This window comes from Notolepis coatsorum, assembly GCF_963971535.1.
Source record: "Notolepis coatsorum genome assembly, chromosome: 19".
Taxonomy (NCBI): Eukaryota; Metazoa; Chordata; class Actinopteri; order Aulopiformes; family Paralepididae; genus Notolepis; species Notolepis coatsorum.
This window is the reverse complement of record NC_140183.1, coordinates 14,375,381-14,392,842: the sequence shown is the minus strand read 5'-3', so window position 1 is coordinate 14,392,842 and position 17,462 is coordinate 14,375,381. Positions and strand designations below refer to the sequence as shown.

General features: G+C 44.9%; 1 protein-coding gene across 1 annotated transcript in view; it reads right to left on the bottom strand.

Moving 5' to 3' along the window:
• Positions 1–157: 157 nt before the first annotated feature.
• Positions 158–17,462, bottom strand: part of zhx2a (zinc fingers and homeoboxes 2a) — a 69,057-nt gene continuing 51,752 nt past the window's right edge. Inside the window, exons 9-13 of the mRNA XM_084336048.1 lie at positions 14,838–15,472; positions 13,574–13,760; positions 2,071–2,256; positions 1,404–1,575; positions 158–282 (exon numbers count right to left, since the gene is read on the bottom strand). Of these exons, the coding sequence (XP_084192174.1) occupies positions 165–282; positions 1,404–1,575; positions 2,071–2,256; positions 13,574–13,760; positions 14,838–15,472 (1,298 nt within the window). The 3' untranslated portion in view covers positions 158–164. The remainder of the gene's footprint in view (positions 283–1,403; positions 1,576–2,070; positions 2,257–13,573; positions 13,761–14,837; positions 15,473–17,462) is intronic.

Here is a 17,462-nt window from a genome sequence, read left to right as displayed (position 1 = left end):
AGGCCAGTGAAGATTCACAGCTCAACTGTGTCCCGGTCTAGCATGATACGGCTGGTATCTGCAGATTCATGCGAGTACCCGTCTTCATGACGGCTCTAAACGGAGGCGGCTAGATCCTGGACGACACGCTGGACATCACCAGGTTTCAAGGGGTTAACCCACCATCAGCCAGTGACTCGTCCAGGATGCTCCAAGGCCAGAACGTCAGTGTCTGCCGCCAGCCTCTGTCTGTCCACACCAGCCGTGTCCTCCTCCCCCACCGCCATCGTCACCTTCACCCACCTGACGGAGACACAGAGAAAGTGGAGACAGTTACAATACAATCAAATGTGACCAGGCACAGACTTTAGGGCCTTGTTGAGCAATCTTCATTTTTTATTTTGTTTTATCATCTCGTCTTTCTTTGTTCGAGTCTCTCGTCTTTCTGCGTTTCAGTCTCTCATCTTTCTTAGTTTGAGTCTCATCTTTCTTAGTTTGAGTCTCTGTGTCTTTCTTTGTTTGAGTCTCATCTTTCTTTGTTTGAGTCTCTCATCTTTCTTTGTTTGAGTCTCTCATCTTTCTTTGTTTGAGTCTCTCATCTTTCTTTGTTTGAGTCTTTCATCTTTCTTTGTTTGAGTCTCTCATCTTTCTTAGTTTGAGTCTCATCTTTCTTTGTTTGAGTCTCTCATCTTTCTTAGTTTGAGTCTCTCATCTTTCTTTGTTCAGAGTCTCTCATCTTTTTTTATTTCCGAGTCTCTCATCTTTCTTTGTTTTAGTCTCTCATCTTTCTTTGTTTGAGTCTCTCATCTTTCTTTGTTCAGAGTCTCTCATCTTTCTTTGTTTTAGTCTCTCATCTTTCTTTGTTCGAGTCTCTGTGTCAACTTTGAACTATACAATAACAGTAATCCAGAACAATTTTATTGCACTGTAAAGAAACTGTGATTTTATAGTATGTCTGCACTTTGTGCTCAATTCATCATTCATGTCTTTTACATTCTAATAAAACTGAATCAAACCATAAACAAGGTGGCCTGTTGGGATGTTAGATCCTAATGTGAAAAACTGTGATTTTATATGTCAGCTCATTTTACTTATTTTTATCTTTACGCCCCACTGGGTGCATACTATAACCGTTATCATGTTTTGTAACAGATTACAGAAGCCTATTAGAACGTGAGGTTCTGATATGCATCATCTTATCCCACTTTATGCTTTGCTCTTGCTGCTTGTTTTACACTGATTTTATGTTTTATTTCTTACTGATGTAAAGCACTTTGAACCGCAATCCCCTGTATGAAAGGTGCTATACAAATAAAGTTATTATTATTATCTTTCTGCGTTTCTCCCCATCTCTTCCCGCCTCTCCCTCCCTCCCTCTCTGTCTCTCGTTCGGCATATCTCTCTCTCTCTCTCTCCTCACCCACCTCCCTCTGTCGGCAGCGTTCTGGCTGGTCTGTTCTGGTCTGGGCCGGCTCAGGTCCGCCACCCTCTGGCCCAGTTTGTTGGTGAACCACTGGACGAGGTCCTTGTTCAGCAGTTTGGAGTTCTCTGCTGCTGCTGCTGGCTTCTCTCCAGCCTCCTCTCCAGCTCCCTGGACTGTGAGAGAGAACACTTAATTTCACAATGATGCATTTTTAGATGATTTTAATACAAAATAGAACATTAAAAAAAAGAAAAGATAAATAGTGTATCAAAACGTGAAACCGTTTCAATGCTTCTCCTTCTTGTTCCTCTCAGCTTAACTGCTGTTATGGTTTGGCTGTAGCCATCAGCCTGCTGTTTGAGGCTAATTTTAATTGGTTACGGCTTTGAAATAAAATGTGTTTTTTTCTGAGCCAAACCAAACCGCGTAGTATATCAAATTCATATCAAATCTGAAAATGTGCATATCGTTACACCCCCTAGTACATTGGACTAAGATTACCACATTCAGTTATAGTTGCCAAAACCAAATATAGAATGCCAACAACCAAAACAGAGGGAGAGCGAGCGAGCAAGCGAGCGAGCGAGAGAGAGAGAGAGAGAGAGAGAGGGAGAAAAAAAATTAAAAATAACTAAAATTGGTTCCTCTATTCCTCTCTGCTAACCCACCGTTGAGTGTTTTAGGCTCTTGAGGAGAGGACTGGTTGGTTTCTAGAGGAGCAGGCCGGTTGGTTTCTAGAGGAGAGGGCCGGTTGGTTTCTAGAGGAGAGGGCCGGTTGGTTTCTAGAGGAGAGGGCTGGTCGGTGTCTGGCCCTCCCGATGTGGCGGTCTGCCCGTTCGGCTCTGGGCTTCCGACTAGGAGCAGAAACCAAGGAGAGAAGTTTGGGATCAGTTTGGGTCCTTCATTTTGGATTCATACATCGTTCAAAATGTCTCATTTAGATAGTGATTCAGACCACTCAACTCCTTGTCCAAGTAACAGTCATGTCTTGCATCGACTACTGAAATGCATTGCCCGCTGGTCTACACCAAGCCTCTTCAACTCATTCAGAAGAACGCAGCCACCTGCCTGATCTCCAACCTACCAAAGTCAGCCCATGTTACTTCTTGGGGACCTGCACTGGCTCCTCATCGTCGCACAAATCCGCTTCAAGGTCCTTGACCTGGCATATCGTGCAGTGAAGGAAGCGGCTCCCACCTACCTCCCGTCATTGGGATGTCCCGATACCGATACTGCCCTATTTTAGTGTACTCGTACTTGCCCGATACCACTTTACAGCGGCGTGCCGCGTGCAGCTTAACGTTAGATCAATTGAGAGCAGGTGGGCGCAGTGTGCGGTATAGCAACAACATGTCAGCAGTTGACATATTTTAAGATTTGCGATGCTGACCAGAGCAAAGCAGACTGCAAACTATGCTCTGCTAAAGTTTCAAGAGGAGGGGTGAAAAATGGCTAATTTAACACAAGTAATTTGATCAAACATCTGAAGAGCAAACATGAGGCTGAGTACAAGGAGTTTGCCAACGCTAGCAGCAGCAGCACAAAACAACCAACTCTGGAGCAAACGCTGGAGAAGCGACAGAAGATGGCCAGAGAACACCCACGGGCAGTGAAAATAACCGAAGCACTTAGCCAGTACATCGCTCTTGACGACCAACGGTTGTTAGTTGTGGAAAATACGGGATTTCGCCATCTTCTCGGTGTACTGGAGCCGAGGTATGATATTCCTAGCCGGGCCTAGCCTAGCTTCGGGTCTAGAGTTACAAGACGAAATATCCGGCGAGCGTCATTTGACAAGCCGTTCCGACGAGTGACCATGTCCAGTTGTAAACGATCGTGAGCTGATGGCGAAAATGATTGACCACCGTTGTTGCCAAGGAGCGTCTGCTCTGAAAGTGATCCCAGATGAGTGCTGATTGCAACGAGAAGGGGGCAGAAGACAAACAAGTTCTTTGTTTTGACTTGCGCGTCTGAATGGAAGTGGACGGCCATTTTGGATAATCACGCTGAATTATTGCGGTACACACCAAAAAACCTTTGTCCGTGGGATTTTTATAAACTTTGGACCTGTACTACATAAGTCTTCAGGCTATGGAACAGTTATGTTTTCCAGCTCCTACCTCTCAGCTGGAACCCAAAAACAGGCATCTGGCAACAAGTCAACACAAAAGTAAGGAGCAAATATTTCAAATATATTCAAACCTCTGTTTTTCTAATACATTAGCACTCAAAGTGATTCTTCTTTATCGTGTAAGAAACTTCAGAATGTTACCTTTCAAAAGAGACCAGACTCATGCATGTGCTATAAGTATAATGTATAATAAATCGCTAATTACTTTGGGTATGCAATCATCAGGCGTTTTATGCTAAATGTGGGGTAAGCGGGGTTAATTACTTGGTATCGGTATTCGGTATTGGCAAGTACCCAAATGTCAGTACTCTTGTCAGCAAAAAAGTGGTATCGGGACATCCCTACTAACTACACACACAAGAGGTACTTCCGGCTTCAACATGGGTGGTCGCATTTTACCCAGCTCCCGTAACCAACGCAACAGAACAACAACAAAGTATTTTGCGCATTTTCTACTTTCCCTCCTGTGGATTATGGACTTGTACCTGAATTCACAACTCAAGCAACAACTCCAGACAGAAGTGGAGGGTAGCGAAAACGCAAATCAGCAGTCCCATTGCGACTTCTATTTGTTAACGGGCATGGAGAGGAAGCATCCAGCTTTCGGAGCCACGGCTATCCACACAGTACGCAAGAAATTACCCCCGACTGGCAAGTTTAAGAGGAAATCAATGTTTCTATTATATCTGCTCATGTCGGGTGACATACACCAGAACCCTGGACCCGTAATGACACGGAACCAGAGACGACAGTTAGGTCTGCTGACCCAGGAAGCAGCGGCTAGCTTCGCTAGCACAACAAGTCAACTGCTACCTACACAGACGGTGGCTGGCGACACGATCAACAGCAACATTCCTCCTCTACCACCTCTACAAAAGAACCCACGAGAGGCCACAGCGAGAAGGAATGAACCAGGGTTCACAATTGAGTCGCCCATCACATCGCGGGACCGAAACAGCAAGGCAGCGCCCGATCATGGCCGGCGAGCTAGCCGGCGAGCTAACCGGGCTAACATCAATGGACAAAGGACCCAGGAAGCTAACGGAGCTAACAGGGCTAACAACAATGGACACAGGACCCCATCCCCCCCTCCCCACCTACCGCCACCCGGACGACCAGACACCACAGACAATCAACACTTTGAACTCGACGACATAAACTAAATAACGAACACAAATGGACTTCACATATTTCACCTAAACACAAACAGCCTGAGACCAAAACTGGCTGAAATCAGACATTTGTTTTTAAACTGTAAGGCTAACATAATGTGTTTCACAGAAACAAAACTAGACTCATCTGTACAGGATCCAGAGATTGAAATCGAGAACTATTCAATAGTCAGGAGGGATAGAAACCAGTATGGAGGTGGCGTCTGTGTGTATATTCACAAAGATACCAAATTCATCAACTGTACTGACCTTAACCATGACGAGATTGAAACTGTATGGATTGAAATCTTATTTGAAAGGGCAAAATCAGTACTAGTAGGCACAATCTATAGACCGCCAGAACACAGTGGCTTCTATGACACACTTGATGGGTGTTTAGCTGGGGTGGAGGGCGTAGAAAAAAATCCTTATTGGGGACTGGAACACGGACATGCTACGTAAAGCAGCACCCGTCTTCAAGGCCTTCAGTAGGTTTTGTTATCTGCACGGCCTCAGCCAGCTAATCACCCAACCCACAAGGGTATGTGAATCAACTCAGACTACCATTGACCTCATCCTGACCTCTGACAAGTCCAAGATCTCCAATAAAGGGGTTATAGCATGCGGGTTAAGTGATCATTATATGATATTCTGTACCCGCAAAAAGCTAAAGCAAAAGGCTGGCTGTCACAAAACAGTCACATCTAGAGACCTCAAAACCTACTCTAGCGAGGCCTTTAACCTTGAACTGGAGAGCCTGGACTGGTCAGATGAGCTCAATGGTACACTGGTTGAAGAAACCTGGCTTGGCTTCAAAACCAAATTGTCAACAATACTAAACAACATGGCCCCCCTAAGAACCACCAGGGTAAAAAATCACGCCGAGCCGTGGATGCACACTGAAATACTGACTGCTATGAAAGCCAGAGACAAAAAATGCTCTGAGTTTCGTAAAAGTCAGTCAAAGCTTACCAAAAGCCTGAGCAGTTAACTCCAAGCCCACGTGACTGAACTCAAAACTAGAAAGAAACAGACTAAGAAATGACGTAAACTCCATGATCAAAACTGCAAAAAAAATATTCATCAATGACAAAACTGAGGAAAACAAAAATAAACCACGTGAACTTTGGAAATTACTCAATAATCAACTAGGCTGCAGTAAAAAACTTAAAACCAGGTTCTCAAACATAAACATAAAGACGGACAACACGCTCATCACAGACAAGCTGGATGTAGCCAATTACTTAAACACTTTCTTCACAAACATAGCCACAACACTGGTAAACAAACTACCCTCCCACTCAGGGCATTATGGGGTAGAACACATAGTAACATATTACAAGAACCTAGGCGTCCACAAAGACGACTTCAAACTGGAAATGGTAACTACAGATGAGGTACTCAAAAAACTGAGCGCCCCCTACAACCGAACAAGGCCACTGGCCATGACAACATCCCCTCCAAATTCCTCAGAGACTCAGCAGCCGCCATCACCCCATCATCACACACATAATAAACCTCTCCATAAAACAGGGACAGCGAGAGTAACACCCCTGCACAAAAAGGGCAGCAAATTCTATCCTTACATCCATCTCAAAAGTCATGGAAAAAATAGTATACGAACAGGTCGAAAAGTACCTCACGGGAAAAAAATCGAATCTACGAATTCCAATCTGGCTCAGAACATCCCACTCCACTGACACATGCCTTCTCTATTTGAACGACCACATCAAACAAGAGGTGGACGCGGGCAAATACTGCGGCATGGTCATGCTGGACCTACAAAAGGCCTTCGACACTGTCAATCACACCATTCTGATTGACAAGCTAAAAGCAATTGGTTTTGATGGTCTATCAGTGAGCTGGATACAATCCTACCTGGAGGGGAGAGAACAGATGGTGGAGGTAAACGGTACCCTAGGACCGCTACTGTTCCTAATTTATGCAAATGACATGTCGTCAGCTTGTGACTGCAACTTGTTCCTGTTTGCGGACGACTCAGCCCTGCTGGTTTCTGACAAGAACAAGTTACAGGTTGAAAAAACCCTCAGCTCGGAACTAGGCAAAATCTGCATATGGCTCGCCGATAACAAACTATCATTACACATGGGCAAAACAGAGTCCATTCTCTTCGGTTCAAATAACAAACTCAGCAAGACCGACAGCTTCTCAGTTACAGTGGGTGACAATATTGTCACAAGGAAAGATGAAATTACCTACCTGGGTTCCATCCTAGAGGCTAATCTTTCCTGTGACAAAATGGCATCCAATGTAATAAAAAAAGTCAACGAACGAACTCGATTCTTGTACCGGATCTCCTCTCTGGTAAACAAGAATACCCTGAAGACTCTGGCAGGAGCACTCATTCAAGGGTACTACGACTATGCTTGCACCTCATGGTACCAAAGCACCTCAAAGGCACTAAAAACCAAATTACAAACATCTCAAAACAAACTAGTCAGACTACTGCTTGACCTGACTCCTAGAACCCACCTCACCCCAGCCCACTTTGACAACCTAGGATGGCTTAGGGGTCTTTCTCACTCACTAATTCGGGTCCGTACCGTCCTCATTCCGGGTCGGGTGCGAACTTCCCCCCTCCCTCTCCCCCCTCTAGTTTGTGTACACACTTCAGTCTTTGTTCGCTCCGGGTTCTGTTTACGGTTTGCGTTTTGAGCGTGTACACTTGCCGTAGGCGATGATGTCACGCTCGAAAATGTAAACAGGAAGAGTGTTAACACGGCGGCGGAGTCTAGTATAGCCACTGTAGCACTTATTTTTCAGCAAAGAACGTGCAATAAACAAAACGGATACATTCACTGTGTGTTCTGCCTCTCATTTGTTGATGAAACAAAACTAACCAACACAATTGAACACCAAAAGCGGAGTTTAGTCTCATCTGCGGCGAGTTTGTTAGCTTACATGCTAACGTGAATGGAATATGCCAGTATAACAGTATAGCATTTTGGCTAGCAGCTAACCGCTAAGCTAATGGCTAACGCTAGTTAGCTTAGCCTGTTCAGCAGCTAACATCCCATCGCTCGTGGCAATTATATTGCATGTCATTGATCTACTGGTCGACCACGGCCGACTGGTTGGGCACCACTGGTCTAATAGAAATAAATGCATTAGAACAAGAAAGTATAGTAGACAGACATAGCATTGGCAAACGCTAAGCTAACGGCTATCGCTAGTTAGCTTAGCCTGTTCAGCAGCTAACATCCCATCGCTCGTTGCAATTATATTGCATGTCATTGATCTACTGGTCGACCACGGCCGACTGGTTGGGCACCACTGGTCTATAGAAATAAATGCATTCGAACAAGAAAGTATAGTAGACATATAGCTATGGCAAAAAAAGTTACCAGGCTTAATCAGGGCTGTATGCTAAGCTTTTTCACTAGGGGCACACTTGCCCCTAAATGAGAAATTTAGGGGCAAACAATATTTTTTAGGGGCAAATTTTTAAATAACTATTTTACCATTATAGTAGGGCTGGGCGATATGGCCTCTAAATGATATCGCAATATTTTGACATTTCCTCTAAAGCACTTAAAAATGCTTGATTTAACCCTTTGATGCATACAGTCACGCCAATATGATGATTATAATAAGTCCCTGCAACATATGTTTGCATTATTAAACCATGAAGATGCTTTAAAAAATAATTTAATGAAAATGTACTAAGAGTAGTCTACTGACACACTAATAAAAAAAAGTATTTACATCTAAGACAATTTATATAAAAACTCTTGGGTGCCTTTTACACAGTACTGTGTTTTCTATCGACTTTAGCCAAACACACACACACACACACACACATATATATATATATACACACACACACTACTGTGAGAAAATAATAATCACACAGACTTAATGATTTTAGAATATTTCAGATAATGAAATTAAATGTTTATATCATCAACTATCCAGTTAGTATTTATACTGTGTGTAACATTTGGCTACTTTAAATTATTGAATGTAGAGAGAGAGAGAGAGAGAGAGAGAGAGAGAGAGAGAGAGAGAGAGAGAGAGAGAGAGAGGGGGCGAGAACGAACAAGAGAGCCAGCCCCCCCCTTCGCGTTTTGATAGTCTAAGCTGCCGTAAGTGATGACGTCACACTCGAATGTAAACAGGAAGAGATGGAGACACACGGAGATGGAAATTCAATGATATACAGAAATGAATAACCAATAAATATGAAGTTATGTTTAAACTTCTGTTGTCAAGCGTTGTCAATATAACCCACCCCTTTCCTCTCGAATGGAACTAGTCTTGTGGAGTCCGCTTTGACCGTTTTCCAGGGTTAGCAGAGATCGCTAGTTAGCTTAGCATAATCCTAATGGTAACCTTGGTTAGAAGCTACCGTTAGCTCATTGCTCGTGTCAATTAAATTGCATGTTATTAAAGGTCCGCGCTGGTCTGTCTAATTAAATTACAACCGCAACATTATATTGCACTGTACAGCCCTGGTTGTAGGCTAATGTTTTACTACAATTTGTATGGATTAATTTAGGAGTGAAATGCGAATGAAGGGTTGAAATTACCACTCGCAAGCTTGCCCCCAGATATTATTTTAAACTCGCACGGACCAAATTAGGGGGCAATTTGCGATCATATCATCGCAGTGTACAGGCCTGTTAATGCGAGCCAGGGAAGTCTTTACCCCCTTCCGTGACTGCTATGTGCAAGCCAGGGGCTTTATATCTGATATATTTCGAAGATATATAGAAGATATAAATATCGTTTTTAGTGGGTATTGTCCAGTTGTTGCTGTGTGTTTTTATCTGCCCACAATTCAAGCAAGTAACGACGTTGTGTGTGTCACTGGCGCGCACCCAGAACCACCTATTTCAAGCGTCCCAGGTTCAGCGGGGGGGTAGTACGAATCAGCGCCGCTTCGCACCCAAAAGGGGTGTGTCCGTCTGAGTGAGACCCCGAAAGGTGAGTGAGAAATTAGAGTAGACGACAGAGTACAGCAACTTGCAATGGGCCTGGTCTACAAGATACACTACACGACCAAGGTACCCATGTACATGTCAAAATACTTCCCAAATGTCAGTGAATACCACGATCACAACACCAGAGGGAGCTCCACAAATCATGTTAAACCCAGATTCGGCTCAAACAAGGGACTAAACACGTTTCGAAATTATGCCACATCAATGTGGAACGCCCTACCCAAAGCTGTAAAGGAATGTGAATCACTACCCACTTTCAAAAACACTCTCAAAGAACACCTACGGGAGACTGCAATTCGAAACTGGCCCCTACAAATGTCCTAACCCAGTTGTACAGTAAATACCCAAGTATGGCTTTGTCAGTATTCCAAAAAAAAAAAAAAAAAAAAGTATTCCAATGTACAGTGTACATGTTTATCCCTATATCTCACGTTCTAGGAATTACTGCAGAAAACGATAAAAACATTTATATTCTAGACGGTATTTTCCTATGAATGAAAAAGTTAAACGTTCCTACATCCTGAACGATAGATAATCGATGTTGAATGGGCCATAGTAATGTCAATTTAGCAATACAATTTAAAAAGTTATAGCCCTGCAAAGAAGGTGAACATCTCCATAGACTTACAGTGCTGGCAGAGAATGGTATAAGATGCTCAAATTGCGTGGCAGGGATTGTGTTAATAAACTTTTCAATCAATCAATCAATCAATCAATTCAATCAATCAATCACCCCTCCGCTCTACATCTTCTGGCCGCCTCAGACCCACTCCTATCCGAGCTCCGGGAGGGTCATCAAAGAGAAGCAGTCTATTCACTGACTTCACTCCACAATGGTGGAACAAACCTCCCATCACAGTTAGGACAGCCGAAACCCGACCAATCTTTCGCGGTCGACTAAAAACACACTCCTTCAATCAATATCTGAAATGAAAAAAATAAACAAACCTTCTTGCAGTCTTCTATTATGCACTCTTCCTACTATACCAATATGTCTTACTACTATGCACTCAACACTGCACCAACCAAGTTTCAGCTGAACAATGATGAACATTGTTACTCAGCTGAAAGAGTTGTACTCTTCCTGTTAACTTGTCGTACATAACTTGCAAGTCGCTTTGGATAAGTGTTCAGCTAAATGACTAAATGTAAATGTACCAAGTCAATAAGTAGAGCTGTACCAGACCACACAGAGCAGCTGGAAGTGTGATGTAGCTATCTGTCTAGCTAGCACCAGAGAGAGAGAGAGGGCGTAACGGTACAACAGAGGAATAGTCTCTCCGTCACATGCAGCGTGTAGATCTGCTGCACACAAGACACTGCTCTGTTGTGACTCAGACAGTCTCTAGGAGCACGAACACACACACACTTTCTGTTGTTCTGTTTTCTTTCTTTCTCTCCTCACACATAAACCTCGCTCTCTCACAGAACCAAGCATTTCACCGTAAAGTACATGTATTTTATTGTGACAAATAATAAACAAACTTGAAACTCTCTCTCTCTCTCTGTGTTAAGAATTATGAATCCATTAGTGCCTTGACCTCCTGAGTCCAACACACTAACATGAGAACACCACATCAGCTGTAATGTTCCCTGAAGGACACGCATGTCAGAACTAGAGCTGTGAATCTTCACTGGCCTCACGTTTCGATTACGATTCAGCTGTCCACGATTCGATTTGATTCTAAGATGCATCTCGATGCAGCTCAATAATATATTACATCCTCAATTTTATCATCTATATTACTGCACATGGCTACTTTTTCAGCAATTAATACAAGCAGTCAGATAAATTAACTTTTATTTAGAAAGTTCTTAAATCAGAATGTCAAAATAAATGTCTTTACTAGTGTTGCATGATACAGATACTAGAAAGGTATCTCGATACCCAGCTGTTAAAACCGGTTCAATAATCTTTCTTATTAGTATCAGTATAGTATCAATACTTTTAGAATAGCCTGATGCTGTATTTTCTATGAGTTGAGTGGATGCATGACCAGAGCACTATAATAATAATATATTTGATTTGTATGGCGCTTTATAGTTGTGGAGCAAATCCCAAAGCGCTACATTGTAAAAGAAGATAAAAGCTAGCAAGAGTTAATACAAATAAAATAAAAAATACATTTTAATAATCGATTATGTTCCGTTACTGCATCGATGGAGAATCGTCCACGTCCGCATCGCGATGCATCTTAGAATCAAGAGATTTCCACACCCATAGTCAGAACACAGGCCTGTGTACATTCACTCAATAATAAGTACTATCGTAGCAAAAGTGTCGATATTAGCAATTAGAAACTGGCCCCGGTTTCTTCCCCTTCGGATGTATATATTTTTTTATGATCTCTTTTTCTTACACAGTTCTGTATATTTGTATGTCTTGTATGTCATAAATGTCTTGATGAATTCAAAATGGAGGACCCTGATGTAAACAAGACGAAAGTATTTTTCTGGCATGCATCCTCTTAGCAGTTGTTTGTATTGAGCCGTACTGTATTGTACCCATTCTGCAATCTGTTAATAAAGTTCTTATAACTATCATTTGTGTACCGAGAGTTCCTCCAACCACCAGGCTACAACCTGCCACCCAAAATGAACAATAACAGTAGTCCCACAGCCACGTGCCTGTCCACTGCTAAGTAACTACTGATTCCATGCCATGTGCCTGTCCACTGCTAAGTAACTGCTGATTCCATGCCATGTGCTTGTCCACTGCTGATTATATGCCATGTGCCTGTCCACTGCTAAGTAACTGCTGATTCCATGCCATGTGCTTGTCCACTGCTGATTCTATGCCATGTGCCTGTCCACTGCTAACTAACTGCTGATTCTATGCCATGTGCCTGTCCACTGCTAAGTAACTGCTGATTCTATGCCATGTGCCTGTCCACTGCTAAGTAACTGCTGATTCTATGCCATGTGCCTGTCCACTGCTAAGTAACTGCTGATTCTATGCCATGTGCCTGTCCACTGCTAACTAACTGCTGATTATATGCCATGTGTGTCATGGGTGGGAATCTGGCGTTGTGGACAGCGACGCCTACAGGTTAGGTCTGGGCGCTTGCTCAGCGGAGGCAGGACTTGATGAAGGCAGCGTGACCTCCCACGCGTTACACTTCACCAATGAGAGTCCTCGCTGCCAGGTGAAAAAAGAGTCACTGGCTGTCGCCGTGCGTGTCGGAGGAAGCGTGCGGATTACTTCAGGATTCCCTTGTACCGACCAGTAGGAGAACATGCGCACAACAACCAGGTAGGGGAGGGGGGGAATTGGCACAACGACTAAATTGGGACGGGGAGAAAACAGAGAAAAATTGGAGAAATAGGAGAAAATAAAATAAAAATAGTTACATAACTCAAAGCCAATATTCATCGCAGATGCTGTGATTTTTTTTATCTTTGATGTCAGATTTTCGGCCATGCTTCATTGATTTCCCCTCGACTTCCGACCATGATTCTAGTCCCATTTAGATGACATAAAGCACTTCTGCGTGGGCTAGGGACAGGCAAAACTCACAAAATTACTATTAGATAGCCAATTAATAGTGAATGTGACATAATGTGAGCTAGCTGGCTGCTGTCATTGCTAACAGCTAGATATTTGGGAGTCGCAGCAGGCTAATTCCAGGAACAAAAGCATTCATTCAGAAAATTACATCATTGATGCTTGAAATGCCTGAGCTTCCACGTTAACGTAAGGCTAATAGGGTCCCCTCTCAACACACCACACATTGTAGGTGCCGGTACAAACAAGGGGGAAATATATTTATTGAGACAAAACGATATTTGCATAAACAAATATTTTTTTTTATAAATGTAACAACTATTGGAATATTGGAAAATCAATGGCCATCATAGTAACAGGTTTGGATCCTTTTTTGATAGCACCCGTCAGCAGCAGCCGTGTACAGAGCCAGAATGTTACCTTGGTTCCCATTCTGCTGCTTGGGCTTCTGGTCCCGGGACTCCTCCATCCAGTCCAGAGTTCCTCCGCTCTTGACCACCGAGCGGTGCTCTTTGAACCAGCGGACCACGTTGGTGCGCCCCAGGCCCGTCTGGACCTCCAACTGGCTGTACTCCTCAGGAGTGGGCCACTGGGTGCGACAGAATACCTGTCCGAACACAGAACACGGGCCGATTTGTGAGAAATGGGACATTGAAGTACAATCTCATCTCAACATGTCAGTGGTTTTCACACAATGCATTACATCTGCAATGAACGACCGTTGTTTAAAAAAAAAAACATCATCAAATCACAGAGGGCAAGCTGGCTGCATACAGTATGACTACTAAAGAGGTAGTTAATGGCAGATGAAAGCGCAGACCTGGGAATATTTACCTGTATTGCTACTACCCAACAACAACAACAACAAAAACAACAACCACAATTATCATAGTGTGAGTGGGGAATTCTAATACTGTTGCTGCCTAGCTCAATGTAATAATTTGCACACGTGCCGTTTGCAATACATCTGTGCAGTGAGTGTAATTGGTAAGTGGCTAATGATAGCATTAGGAATGATGGGATGTACACAAATCAGATGCGTCCGGATCACAGTGGAATAGTGTCAATAAGCCTTTAAGTGCCCCCCCAGCCGCCAACACCCCCCCCTCCCCATCAGACACCAATCCCGTCTCATGTGATAATAAAGTCTCCTCTTGTGAGGAGACGGTACAACCTCGTCTCCTCTCGTGATGAGACAGTACAACCTCGTCTCCTCTCGTGATGAGACAGTACAACCTCGTCTCCTCGTGATGAGACAGTACAACCTCGTCTCCTCTCGTGATGAGACAGTACAACCTCGTCTCCTCTCGTGATGAGACAGTACAACCTCGTCTCCTCTCGTGATGAGACAGTACAACCTCGTCTCCTCTCGTGATGAGACAGTACAACCTCGTCTCCTCTCGTGATGAGACAGTACAACCTCGTCTCCTCTCGTGATGACAGTACAACCTCGTCTCCTCTCGTGATGAGACGGTACAACCTCGTCTCCTCTCGTGATGAGACAGTACAACCTCGTCTCCTCTCGTGATGAGACAGTACAACCTCGTCTCCTCTCGTGATGACAGTACAACCTCGTCTCCTCTCGTGATGAGACAGTACAACCTCGTCTCCTCTCGTGATGAGACAGTACAACCTCGTCTCCTCTCGTGATGAGACAGTACAACCTCGTCTCCTCTCGTCTTACCTCTCGGAGCAGAGTGAGGGACCGGCTGTCGATGGCGTCCGGGCTGGTGGAGACCGAGAGGACGGGCGGGTGGGGCGAGGGGGAGGAAGAGGAGGAGAGGATAGGAGGAGAGGCAGAGGAGGAGAGGAGAGGAGGATGAGGGGAGGAGGCCGACAGTACGGGAGGGGAGGAGGAAGTGGAGGAGGAGAGGACGGGTGGATGGGGGGAGGTGCGGAGGGAGGAGGAAAGGACGGGTGGATGGGGGGAGGAGGAGAGGACGGGTGGATGGGGGGAGGTGCGGAGGGAGGAGGAGAGGACGGGTGGATGGGGGGAGGTGCGGAGGGAGGAGGAGAGGACGGGTGGATGGGGGGAGGTGCGGAGGGAGGAGATGAGGACGGGTGGATGGGGGGAGGAGGAGAGGACGGGTGGATGGGGAGAGGTGCGGAGGGAGGAGATGAGGACGGGTGGGTGGGGGGAGGTGCGGAGGGCTTTCCCGTCCGCCTCGGGACCGGCATCTCCGTTCAGAAGCCTCTCCTCTGCGCTCTTAGGAGCCACGGCGAGGAGAGCCTTCTCCATGTTGTCTCTCAGCGCTCTGCGCTCGGAGAACCAGCAGTCCACCTCCGTCTTCGACAGCTTGGTCTCCTGAGCCAGCTGGTCTACAATAGAGCAGATTAGGGGATATTCATTATTAATTTATTTTAAACAAGTGGACATCTCTTTTATACTTGTGCAGATATTTTTTTTTATTTATGTCCAACAGATTTCTTACAGTTAACACTTTGAGTGCCCGCCACGCTATATAGCGTTTGTTTGTCGTATTTTTTTTTATTGCCGATTTGAATTCATATTTCATCAATCGAGCCTCACGCTAGTGCTGCAGACTCTCTCTGAGCTCAATTGTGAAGATACCGCCCCCTATCGTCTCTCCCTGTGTAACTGCACCCAATTACTTTAGTTAGACTGACTAAGGGGGGGGGGGGGGGGGGGGCAGTTTCCTCATTTTACTTTTCCGTCAAGCCAACTGAAGAGACCAAGTGATCGCCGGCCATCAGAACAGCGTGGATTATGTATTTACAGTACCCAACACTGTAATCAATAAGCGTGATCGATATTTGGAATGGCAATCAGGAATTGGAATAATCTTTTTGGATAACATCTGATCTAAGGTAAGGAATTTATTTGACCAGTCTTGGGGTAATCGGATTTGTTTTGACCTATATATCAGCGTTTGCCCTATGCGTGTGTGTGTGTGTGTGTGTGGCTGTGCGAGCGATCAGGAAATGAGATAATCGATATTTCAGCCCGCTTCTATAACGTGCATAAGTACACATATACTATCGATAATCTAGCGTTTATTTGAAAACGATTCATAAATAGGCCGAAAAATGACACGTTTTTGTGTATCCAGAATATTCCAGTAAATGCCGTTCATCACGTAATCTTTATATTTTCCTTGAAAACGAGGGCTTTTCAAAATGCTATAAAACGGAAATGAAGCAATAAAAAACAATCCGTTTCGACAATGTTGACTGCAAACAAGTCATTGATAAACAACGGGCAGATTAGACACATAGCCATAATTTAAGACAAGAGATTATGCGTTCACAACGCTATCATTGAAGTGGGTGCTGGCATTTAACCATGCTTTACCATGTTAATGGCCGGCACTGAAAGTGTTAAGGATGTTCAATGCTTTATGAACATAGATTTGCACCAAGCTCTACCTCACCTAGCTCTACCTCACCTAGCTCTGCCTCACCTAGCTCTACCTCACCTAGCTCTGCCTCACCAAGCTCTACCTCACCAAGCTCTACCTCACCTAGCTCTACCTCACCTAGCTCTGCCTCACCTAGCTCTACCTCACCTAGCTCTACCTCACCTAGCTCTACCTCACCTAGCTCTACCTCACCTAGCTCTGCCTCACCTAGCTCTGCCTCACCTAGCTCTACCTCACCTAGCTCTGTCTCACCTAGCTCTGCCTCACCTAGCTCTGTCTCACCTAGCTCTGCCTCACCTAGCTCTACCTCACCTAGCTCTACCTCACCTAGCTCTGCCTCACCTAGCTCTGCCTCACCTAGCTCTGCCTCACCTAGCTCTACCTCACCTAGCTCTGCCTCACCTAGCTCTGCCTCACCTAGCTCTACCTCACCTAGCTCTACCTCACCTAGCTCTACCTCACCTAGCTCTACCTCACCTAGCTCTGCCTCACCTAGCTCTGCCTCACCTAGCTCTGCCTCACCTAGCTCTGCCTCACCTAGCTCTACCTCACCTAGCTCTACCTCACCTAGCTCTGCCTCACCTAGCTCTACCTCACCTAGCTCTACCTCACCTAGCTCTACCTCACCTAGCTCTACCTCACCAAGCTCTACCTCACCTAGCTCTACCTCACCTAGCTCTACCTCACCTAGCTCTACCTCACCTAGCTCTACCTCACCTAGCTCTGCCTCACCTAGCTCTGCCTCACCTAGCTCCACCTCACCTAGCTCTACCTCACCTAGCTCTACCTCACCTAGCTCTACCTCACCTAGCTCTGCCTCACCTAGCTCTGCCTCACCTAGCTCTGCCTCACCTAGCTCTGCCTCACCTAGCTCTACCTCACCTAGCTCTACCTCACCTAGCTCTACCTCACCTAGCTCTACCTCACCT